The sequence below is a fragment of the Mustelus asterias genome, unplaced genomic scaffold (assembly GCF_964213995.1).
Source record: "Mustelus asterias unplaced genomic scaffold, sMusAst1.hap1.1 HAP1_SCAFFOLD_116, whole genome shotgun sequence".
NCBI classification, from domain to species: Eukaryota; Metazoa; Chordata; class Chondrichthyes; order Carcharhiniformes; family Triakidae; genus Mustelus; species Mustelus asterias.
Window position 1 is genome coordinate 436,425 of NW_027590156.1, and position 12,355 is coordinate 448,779.

Sequence of the window (12,355 nt, forward strand, 5' to 3'; positions counted from 1 at the left end):
GCCTGTGCCAATCCACACTTCCCAGATCCCTTCTCATTTCGTCAAATTTGGCCTTTTTCCGGTTCAGAACTTCAACCCGAGGACCAGATCTATCCTTATCCATGATCAGGTTGAAACTAATGGCATTATGATCACTGGATCCAAAGTGTTCCCTCACACTCACATCCATCACCTGCCCTAACTCATTTCCCAATACGAGATCCAATATCGCATCCTCTCTAGTTGGCACCTCGATATACTGATGCAGAAAATTCTCCTGAACACATTTTACTAACTCTACCCCGTCTAAACCTTTAACAGTATGCGAGTCCCAATCTATATGTGGAAAATTAAAATCCCCTCCTATCACAACTTTGTGTTTCATGCAGTTGTCAGCTATCTCTCCGCTGATTTGCTCCACCAATTCTCGCTGACTATTGGGTGGTCTATAATACAACCCCATTAATGTGGTCATACCTTTCCTGCTTCTCAGCTACACCCATAGGGCCTCTGTAGACAAGCTCCCTAATCTATCCTGCCTGAGTACCGCTGTAACATTTTCCCAGACCAATAATGCCACCCTCCCCCCCCCCCTCCCCCCACCTTTTATCCCTCTGCCTCTATCCCGCCTGAAACATTGGAACCCTGGAACATTGAGCTGCCAGTCCTGCCCCTCCTGTAGCCAAGTTTCACTAATGGCTATAACGTCATATTTCCATGTGTCTATCCACGCCTTCAACTCATCTGCCTTCCCCATAATACTCCTGGCATTGAAATAGACACACCTCAAAAGATTATTTCCACCACACTCTACCCTTCCATTTGTGATTTTGCTTGAACTAACCTGTCTTTTTACCCCTGCTCCACTATCTGCTCTGGTACTCTGGTTCCCATCCCCCTGCAAATCTAGTTTAAATGCTCCCCAATAACACTAGCAAACCTCCCTGCAAGTATATTGGTCCTCTTGTAGTTTAGGTGTAACCCGTCTCTCTTGTACAGGTCCCACCTGCCCCAGAAGAGGTCCCAATGATCCAAGAATCGGAAACCCTGACCCCTGCACCAGTTCCTCAGCCACGTGTTCATCCACCCAAGCATCCTACTCCTGCCCTCACTGGCATGTGGCTCAGGTAGCAATCCTGAGATTACTACCCTCGTGGTCCTGCTTTTTAACTTCCTTCCAAGCTCTTTGTACTCACTCTTTAGGACCTCCTCACTCCTCCTTCCTACGTCATTGGTACCGATGTGTACCACGACATCTGGCTGATCACCTTCCCACTTTAGAACGCTGTGCACGCGATCAGAGACATCGCTGACCTTGGCACCCGGGAGGCAACAAACCATGCGGGAGTCTCTGTCCCGACCACAGAACCTCCTGTCCGTACCTCTGACCATCGAGTCCCCTATCACTACTGCTCTCCTTTTCTTCCTCCCATCCTTTTGTGCTGTAGAACCAGACTCATCAGAGTTCCGGCTGTCGCAGCTTCTCCCAGGTAAAGCATCTCCCACAACAGTATCCAATTCAGTATACCTGTTGTGGAGGGGTATGGCCACAGGGGAATCCTGCTCTGCGTGTCCTTTCACAGTGCCATTTCCTCTCCTTACAGTAACCCAATTTCCTGTGCTCTGCTTAGGTGTAACTATCTCCCTGAAGCTACTGTCTATAAACTCCTCATTCTCCCGAATTAGATGGAGGTCATCAAGCTCCTGCTCCAGTTCCCTAACACGCTTTGCTAGCAGCTGCAGCTGATTGCATCTTTTGCAGGTGTTGTCGTCAGGGATACCGGTGGTCTCCCTGCTCTCCCACCTGAGAAAGTAGAGATATTGGTGGGCTTTCTTAATTAAAGAATTAGCATGGAGGGACCAGGACAGGTTGTTGTGATCTGAACACCTAAAAACTTGAAGCTCTCGACCATTTCCACTTCATCACCGTTGATGGAGACAGGGCATGTCTTCCACAACGTTTCCTGAAGTTTTGTATATATTCCAGTGATAGTTGGAAGAAGTCCATGCTGACTCTCTGTACATCAATCCACTCAGTCCCATTTCCCCTCCATAACTCTGTTCCCTTTTTAATTCCTCCACGCCTATCTGATTTATTTTTCAAATCATTGATCATTTCTGATTCCACCATGCTCAGAAGCAGTGAGGTCAGGTCCTTACCACTGATTATCTGAATAAGATTGTTCCTCATATCTCCTTTCTATCGCTGATCAAATAATATGTCCAATAATATGGACATTGGCTCGCCGCCTGCATGAAGATTTTCAGGTCTCTTTGTACTGGACAGGAAGCAGTGAGCATGGGTCTGTCAATCAGCCTGAATCAGCACCTTCAGGAGAATTGGGAGGGTGTGTATTCAGTACAGCAGAGTAAGTAGTCTCACAACACCAGGTTAAAGTCCAACAGATTTATTCGGTAGCACGAGCTTTCGGATCGCAGCCCCTTCATCAGGTGAGTGCACTTACCTGATAAAGGGCAGTGCTCTGAAAGCTCATGCTACCAAATAAACCTATTGGACTATAACCTGGTGTTGTGAGACTACTTACTGTGACTACCCCAGTGTATTGCCGGCAACTCCACATCATATTCAGTACAGCAGTATGACAATGGGGGGAGAATGTCTGGGAGGAAAATTTGCCTCTTTTAGGGAATGAGAGAGCAAAGAATGTTCCATGGAAACTAGAGTTGTCTGTTTTGAATATCAGTCCAATACACGTTGGTGACAGTGACCACAACTCGATCACGTTTACTTTAGCAATGGACAAGGATAGGTATATACCAAAGGGCAAGAGTTGTAGCTGGGGGAAAGGAAATTATGATGCGATTAGGCGAAATTTAGCTGGCATAGGTTGGGGAAGGAAACTGCAGGGGATGGGCACAATTATAACGTGGAATTGGTTCAAGGAACAGCTACTACGCGTCCTTGATAAATATGTACCTGTCAGGCAGGGAGGAAGTAGTCGTGTGAGGGAACCGTGGTTTACTAAGGAGGTTGAATCTCTTGTGAAGAGGAAGAAGGAGACTTATGTTAAGGTGAGACGTGAAGGCTCAGTTAGGGCGCTTGAGAGTTACAAGTTAGCCAGGAAGGACCTAAAGAAAGAGTTAAGAAGAGCCAGGAGGTGACATGAGAAGTCTTTGGCAGGTAGGATCAAGGAAAAGCCTAAAGCTTTCTATTGGTATGTCAGGAGTAAAAGAATGACTAGGGTAAGATTAGGGCCAGTCAAGGACAGGAGTGGGAAGTTGTGCGTGGAGTCTGAAGAGATAGGAGAGGCACTAAATGAATATTTTTCGTCGCTATTCACACTGGAGAGGGACAGTGTTGTTGAGGGGAGTACTGAGATGCAGGCTGTTGGACTGGATGGGATTGATGCTCATAAGGAGGAGGGTTAGCAATTCTGGAAAGGGTAAAAATAGATAAGTCCCCTGGGCCGGATGGGATTTATCCTAGGATTCCCTGGGAGGCTAGAGAGGAGATTGCAGAGCCTTTGGCTTTGATCTTTGTGTCGTCATTGTCTACAGGAACAGTGCCAGAAGGCTGGAGGATAGCAAATGTTGTCCCCTTGTTCAAGAAGGGGAGTAGAGACAACCCTGGCAATTATAGACCGGTGAGTATTATTCTGTTGTGGGCAAAGTATTGGAAAGGATTAAAAAAGATAGGATTTATAATCCCCGAGAAAGGAATAATTTGATTAGGAATAGTCATCACGGTTTTGTGAAGGGTAGGTCGTGCCTCACAAACCTCATTGAGTTCTTTGAGAAGGTGACCAAAGAGGTGGATGAGGGTAAAGCAGTTGATGTGGTGTATATGGATTTCAGCAAAGCGTTTGATAAGGTTCCCCATGGTAAGCTTTTGCAGGAAATACGGAGGCATGGGATCGAGGGTGATTTAGTGGTTTGGATCAGAAATTGGCTAGCTGTAAGAAAACAGAGGGTGGTGGTTGATGGGAAATATTCATCCTGGAGTTCAGTTACTCGTGGTGTACCGCAAGGATCTGTTTTGGGGCCACTGCTGTTTGTCATTTTTATTAATGACTTGGATGAGGGCGTGGAAGGATGGATTAGTAAATTTGCGGATGACACTAAAGTCGGTGGAGTTGTAGACAGTGCGGAGGGAAGTGGCATGTTACAGAGGGACATAGATAAGCTGCAGAGCTGGGCTGAGAGGTGGCAAATGGAGTTTAATGCGGAAAAGTGTGAGGTGATTCACTTTGGAAGGAGTAACAGGAATACAGAGTACTGGGCTAATGGTAAGATACTTGGTCGTGTGGATGAACAGAGGGATCTCGGTGTCCATGTGCATCGATCCCTGAAAGTTGGCACCCAGGTTGATAGGGTTGTTAAGAAGGCATACAGTGTGTTAGCGTTTATTGGTAGAGGGATTGAGTTTCGGAGCCAGGAGGTTATGCTGCAACTGTACAAAACTCTGGTGCGGCCGCATTTGGAGTATTGCGTACAGTTCTGGTCGCCGTATTATAGGAAAGATGTGGAAGTGCTGGAAAGGGTGCAGAGGAGATTTACCAGGATGTTGCCTGGTATGGTGGGAAAATCGTATGAGGAAAGGCTGAGGGACTTGAAGTTGTTTTCGTTAGAGAGAAGAAGGTTAAGAGGTGACTTAATAGAGGCATAAAAGATGATCAGAGGATTAGATAGGGTGGATAGTGACAGCCTTTTTCCTCGGATGGTGTTGGCTAGCACGAGGGGACATAGCTTTAAATTGAGGGGTGAGAGATATAGGACAGATGTTAGAGGTAGGTTCTTTACTCAGAAAATAGTAAGGGCGTGGAATGCCCTGCCTGCAGCAGTGGTGGACTCGTCAACGTTGAGCGGGTTCAAGTGGTTATTGGATAAACATATGGATGTTATTGGAATAGTGTAGATTAGAGGGGCTTTAGATTGGTACCACTGGTCGGCGCAACATCGAGGGCTGAAGGGCCTGTACTGCGCTGTAATGTTCTATGTTCTATGTATACTTGCACTGAACTTCTGTCATCTCATTTCACAGGATTTTAGAGGGGGAGAATTTGCAGACTGAAATCTCACACTAAGCGTCACAACAAGATATCACAAAGTCACCTGAATATAATTGCCAATTGAATGTATGAGAAGAATTGTTTGTTTGTTCTGTCTTTGGGAAAAGATTTCAAACATCAATGTGACTGGAAAAGTACAGCGAAACACACACACACACGAGTGAGAGTGATCCAGTGAACTGACTGGAAATGGCTTTACACAGTTACACAGCCTGAAAAAACATCACACCATTCACAACGAGGAGAAACTGTAGACATGTTCTGTATGTGGACAAGGAATCAATTGATTGTCAGGAAGATACCAGCACCATGGAGAAAACATGGAAGTGTGGGGACTGTGGGAAGGGATTCCAGTGCCCATCTGCACTGGACACACATCGACGAGTTCACACTGGGGACAGGCCGTTCACCTGCTCCGTGTGTGGGAAGGGATTCAGTATATCAGCCACCCTGCTGAGACACCAGCGAGTTCACTCTGGGGAGAGGCCTTTCACCTGCTGTATGTGTGAGAAAGGATTCATTCAGTTATCCAGCCTGCTGACACACCAGCGAGTTCACACCGGGGAGAGGCCTTTCGCCTGCTCAGACTGTGAGAAAGGATTCAGTGATCGTTCCACCCTGTGGAGGCACCAGCGAGTTCACTCTGGAGAGAGGCCGTTCACCTGCTGTGTGTGTGGGAAGGGAATCAGTCATTCATCCACCCTGCAGACACACCGTGTCACCCACACGAATGAGAGACTGTTTAAATGTTCAGACTGTGGGCGTTGCTTCAAAAGCTCTCCGACCCTGATGGGCCACCAGCGCATTCACACTGAGGACAGACCGTTCAGCTGCTCTTACTGTGGGAAGAGATTTAGAACTTCATCTCAACTGCTAATACACCAGCGAGTTCACACTGGGGAGACACCCTTCACCTGCCCTGTGTGCGGGAAGGGTTTCAGTCATTCACCCACCCTGTTGGCACACCAGCGAGTTCATACTTGGGAGAGGCCGTTCACCTGCTCTGACTGTGGGAAGGGATTCACTCAGATATCCAATCTGCTCACACACCAGCGAGTTCACACCGGGGAGAGACCATTCAGCTGCTCTGAGTGTGGGAATAGATTTAAACGGTTGTCCCACTTGCTGAGACACCAGCAAGTTCACAAGTGATTACAGGAGTTGGATTCTGCTGTTAATTACATCCAGGACTGAACCATGTTCACTCTGACAGTTGGTAAAGTAGGAGCTTCAGAGGGCTTCTCTCTGCTGACTGCCTGGTCTCACAGCTTTCCTTCAAGTGGGCTGATGTTATTTGAGCAAGGGAGAGCACATTTCCACTCGGGCGGCACGGTGGCACTGTGGTTAAGAGAATGCTCAATGCATCCTTTAATAAAGAGCTTTATCAATAGGATAGAATGCAGAAGCAAGGAATTTATGTTAAACCTGTAGAAAGCACTGGCTTGCCCTGATCTAAAGCCTCAGTTCCAATTCTGGGCAGTACACTTCAGAAATAATGTGACGTCATTGGGGTTGATGCAGCAGATAGTCACGAAAATGGTTCGAGAGATGATAACTTTCAATTATGAAGATAGACAGGAGAAGCTGCTGCTGTTTTCCTTGAGGAGCATGTCGATAGGTTGTATGCTGGAGGTATTCAAAATCGTGAACAACAGAGTAGATAAGGAGGAACTGTTCCCATTGGTGGAGAATCAAGATTCAGAGGGCACAGAGTAGAATCATAGAAACCCTACAGTACAGAAAGAGACCATTCGGCCCATCGAGTCTGCACTGACCACAATCCCACCAAGGCCCTACCCCGATATCCCTACATATTTATCCACTAATCCCTCTAATCTACGCATCTCAGGACACTAAGGGCAAATTAGGCCCATACATTTTTGGACTGTGGGAGGAAACCGGAGCACCCGGAGGAAACCCACGCAGACACGAGGAGAATGTGCAAACTCCACACAGATTGAAGTAGCAAGGAGACATGAGCAGCAACTTTACAACACACTCAGTGGTTCAGATCTGGAATGGGCTGCTTGACAGTGTGTTGGAGGCAGGGTCAATTGATACCTTCAAAAAGGGATTATTATCCGAAAAGGAGAACTAAACAAGGCTCCGGGTATAAACAGGGATATTGGATAAATTACTCCAGTACAGGGCCAGCACATTCACGATGAGCCGAATAGCCTTTTTCTGTACCGTAAACATCCAATTATTATGTGTAAAGGGGAGACAGTGATGTCGTGATAATGTCACTGGCTAGTAATTCCGAAGCCCAGTCTCATTGCCTAATGGCATGTGCCCAAATCCCACAGATCGTGGGATATATAAATGCCAGTGAACGCCTATTTCAGTAACGATGACCATGAAACTTGGTGCTAAAACGCATCTGATTCTTCATGCACCTTTTGAAGAAACATTCCATCCTTATCTACCCTGGACTATGTGCGACACCAGGCTCAGAGCAATGTGATTGACTCTTAACTATCCTCTGAAATGCCATTGTAATACAATAGATCATGGAATTAGACATCACCAAAAAATAAGGGCTGCATACCATGCAATCGTTTGAAAAAGCAGAAATAGCAACTGTATTGGCAAAGTTTGGTCACTAGATCGCAATGGAACCGTGATTGCTGACATTACATGAAACACACTCTGCCTCAAAAAGTATTCAAATGAACCCTGTTTACGTGCATGTTAAACTAGTCCCGGTCTGTGTTTTCGATCGTGTTTCTGATTTTATGACAACATATCTGATTTTTTTCTGTACGCTGCTTAATCCCAGTCGTTACTATCCTGAATAAAGGGTGACCATGGCGTTGCTCACGTTAGTCGGGGTCCAGTCTGTCGTGACTTCATTATTGCACTAAAATTTGTCTCAGTTTGTATTTCACAAGCTTATATTACGCAAATCAGACTTCTCGGCCTTTTGGCTAAGATCAAATGCATGATCAAAGCCAAGGGCTCGGATTTCGCAAAGAGCTATCGAATTTCGATGGGGATTGTGGACTGAAGAAGCAGACTGCAGACGACCGACTACACAGACGAAGACAACACGTGAGCTCTGCTGCTACTGGTGGATCTTTATGCTGGTTTCAAGCCCCTGGCTTGGACCTAACGCCGGTACAGTAAGACTCAGTGTTTTCGAGCTCCGGCTGCAGCTGCTCCGAGAGCTACAGGCCAAGGGCTGCCCAACACCATCCGGGTGAAGCCTTCGGGAGGAGGCTCGCCTGTGGGCCGCGATTACCTCGTGAAGAAGGTATTGTTCGAGTCCTGCGGATTCCAAGCAGCAGACGTCTACGCTGTGGCTGAGTACAGCAACCAGCCGTACGTGGATGTCAGCTTCAGACGCCTGTCAGGATGCGTCAAGTTCCTGACAGCATTGAAGGAGAAAGGCAAAGAGGGGCCCCTCTCTATCCCGACAGCGGAGCCCCTGTTCACGATGCCGTTCAAATGGAAACGGATTATCACGTTCCAAATGAATAACCCCCGCGTCCCTGCGGCTGACGTACTGACGTTCCTCTCCAGGTACATGGAGGTGAAGGGAGAGAGCGTGGACGTGATGGACAAATATGGAATCTGAAAGTGTAAAATCCATTTCTGCATCTGACCCATGAGTTCTTTCTCTCCTTTGAGTCATTAAAATAATATTTACTTCTGATTTGCTATAGGTTAAACAGCAACAGCGTTTTCATTGTACGTGAACTGAGTTGCATGTCTGTTAGTTATAGTATTTGATGCGCGATTAAATCACTCGGGAGGCTAGAATGTACCCGGGAAATAAAGGCTTTTATTACTGACAAGAATGGAGCACACTATACACAATACAATCCCAGACTAAAGGGTCTCCAGACAGTGCAGTGACCTTTATACTTCCCCTGGTAGGCGGAGCCAACTGGAGTGTAACACAGAACAATATCAACAGGTAGAACAGCCCAACCCTAACACCAACAGTAATTACAGTAACATATCTACAAACCCCATAGTGCTGACCATCCATGGCTCAGCACTCATAGTGGTAACCAACTATGGTTCACCACAGTATTGCATTTCTCTCATCCACCTATCTGAACAATCCAGCCAGCTGGGGAGATTTGGTCTCTCGCATTTATCATATTCAGTCCATAAATTGTTGCATTATTTGATATATTTTAAAGCGGCTGGGAGGTGGTGGGTGGGGTGGGGTGGGGGGCGGGATGGTGGGTGGAGGGAGTTCTCCTGAGAAGGAGATACTCAATGTAAAGCAATATAATGAAAAGGTTCAGACGGAAACCGTTTTACATGACGCACGCCGTGTCTGTAACTCTGCAGACGGAAACACCCACTTTTGGGGAAGACGTTGCCCCTCCCACTGCGCTGCAGATCCAACAAATGCCGGACGAGAGAATAACATGCCCAATAACAAATGACAGTCAACGTGAATCAGAGCAAAAGCAGCAAAGGCAGCTGACAGTGTTGGTGTTATTTCTTTGTATTTTCATTTCTGAGCAGCGAGGAGTTTGTAACCAGTGAGTCCTCTGGCGGACGTTCTGAAACTTTCAATGTTAGGAGAATGAGCAAAGTGCAAATTTTTCGATCGGGCAGTTTCGAGTGCCCCGGTTTTGGGAGATATGTTTGAGAAAATTCAGCCGTTTAAATACCTCGTAAATGTGAGTGTTTAATTTACTTATTCGTGGGACTTCGGCGCCGCTGGCTGGGCCAGCATTTATTGCACATCCCCAGTTGCCCTTGGAGGGCAGTTAAGAGTCAACCACATTGCTGTGGCTCTGGAGTCACGTGTAGACCAGACCAGGTAAGGACAGCAGATTTCCTTCCCGAAAGGACATCAGTGAATCAGATGAATCAAATCAATTACACTCACACAAACACCCTCACCAACTCACATTCCCTCACATACACAAACACACCATCACCAACTCGCGTACACTCACACACACACACTCAACAACTCGCGTACACTCACACAAGCACACCCTCACCAACTCACGTACACTCACACACACACCCCCACAAACTCGTGTGCACTTATACACACACCCTCACCAACGCACGTACACTCACACACACACACCCTGAACAACTCCCGTACACACACACACACCCTCACCAATTCAAGTACACTCACACAAACAACCTCACCAACTGATGTACCCTCACACACACACATCCTCGCCATTTCGCGTACACTCACACACACACCCTCACCAACTCGCTTAGACTCACACACACACCCTCACCAACTCGCGTACACTCACGCACACACCCTCAGCAACTCGCTTAGACTCACACATACACCCTCACCAGCTCACGTACACACACACATGCACACACACACCCTCACGAACTCACAGACACTCACACGCACCCTCACCAATCCGCGCACGCTCACACACACACCCTCACCAACCCGGGTACACACACACACACACACATCCTCACCAATTCATGTACACTCAGACACACACAATCACCAACTCACGTACACACACACACACACCCTCACCAATTCACGTGCACTCACAAACACACCCTCACCAACTCACATACAAACACACACACACCCTCACCAACTCGCGTACACTCACACACACACCCTCACCAACTCGCGTACACTCACACACACACCCTCACCAACTCACGTACACTCACACACACACCCTCACCAACTCACGTACGTTCACACAAACACCCTCACCTACTCACGCACCCTCAAACACACACACACCCTCACCAACTCACGCACACTCACACACCCTCACCAACTCGCATAAACGCACACACACACCCTCACCAACTCGTGTACACTCACACACACCCTCACCAACTCACGTACACTCACACACACACGCGCACCAACTCGCGTCGACTCACACATACACCCCCACCAGCTCACATAAACACACACACATACCCTCAACAACTCAAGTACACTCACACCCACACACCCTCACCAACTCATGGACACACACACACCCTCACCAACCCGCGTACACTCACACACACAGACACCCTCAACACCTCGGGTACACACAAACACACATCCTCACCAATTCACGTACACTCACACACACACACCCTTCCCATTTCACGAACACTCACACTCGCCCTCATCGACTCATGTACCCTCACACACACTCCCTCACAAACTCATGTACACTCACACACACACCCTCGCCAACTCGCGTCCACGCACACACACACCCTCACCAACTCACATCCATACACACACAACCTCACCAAATCACGTACACTCACACACACACACCCTCAACAACGCACGTACACTCACATACACACCCTCACCAACTCGCGTACACTCACACACACACACGCTCACCAACTCATCGACGTTCACACACACCCTCACCAAATCACGTACAGTCTCACACACACCATCACTAACTCACTTACACTCACACACACACACACACTCACCAACTCGGTTACACTCATGCATACACCCTCAGCAACTCGCGTATATTCACACACCCACCTTCGTCAAGTCGTGTACACTCACACAAACACACCCTCACCAATTGACGGACACTGGCACACACCCTCACTAACCCGCGTACACTCACGCACATACCCTCAGCAATTTGCGTACACTCACACACACACACTCACCAACTCGGTTGCCCTCGCACACACACCCTCAACAACTCACGCACACACACAAACACACCCTCGGCAGGTCGCGTACACTCACACAAATACACACTCATCAACTCACAGACACTGAGACACACCCTCATCAACTCACGTACACTCACACACACACCCTCACCAACTCGCATACACTCACACACACACCCTCACCAACTCGCGTGCACTCACACACACACACACACCCTCACCAACTCACGTACACTCACCCACACACACCCTCGTCGAGTCGTGTACACTCACACAAACACACCGTCACCAACTGACGGACACTGACACACACCCTCACCACCTCACGTACACTCACACACACACCCTCACCAACTCGCGTACACTCACTCATATAGCCTCACCAACTCACGTGCACACACACCCTCACGAACCCATGTACACTCACACACACACACCCTCACCAACTCGCTCAGACTCACACATACACCCTCACCAGCTCGCGTGCACACATACACGCACACACACACCCTCACCAACTCACGGACACTCACACACACCCTCACCGATCCGCACACACTCACACTCACACCCTCACCAACCCGGGTACACACACACATCCTCACCAATTCACGTACACTCAGGCACACACAATCACCAACTCACGTACACACACACCCTCACCAATTCACGTGCACTCACAAACACACCCTCACCAACTCACATACAAACACACA

General features: G+C 47.9%; 2 protein-coding genes across 2 annotated transcripts in view; one reads left to right on the forward strand and one right to left on the reverse strand.

Moving 5' to 3' along the window:
* LOC144484577 (uncharacterized) overlaps positions 1–12,355 on the reverse strand; it is a 172,591-nt gene that overhangs the window by 27,117 nt on the left and 133,119 nt on the right. The window lies entirely within an intron of this gene.
* LOC144484569 (uncharacterized) lies at positions 5,319–8,586 on the forward strand. Its single transcript, XM_078203056.1, has 3 exons — positions 5,319–5,726; positions 5,811–6,102; positions 8,165–8,586. The coding sequence occupies exons 1-3, from the start codon at positions 5,319–5,321 to the stop codon at positions 8,584–8,586; spliced, it is 1,122 nt and encodes a 373-aa protein (XP_078059182.1).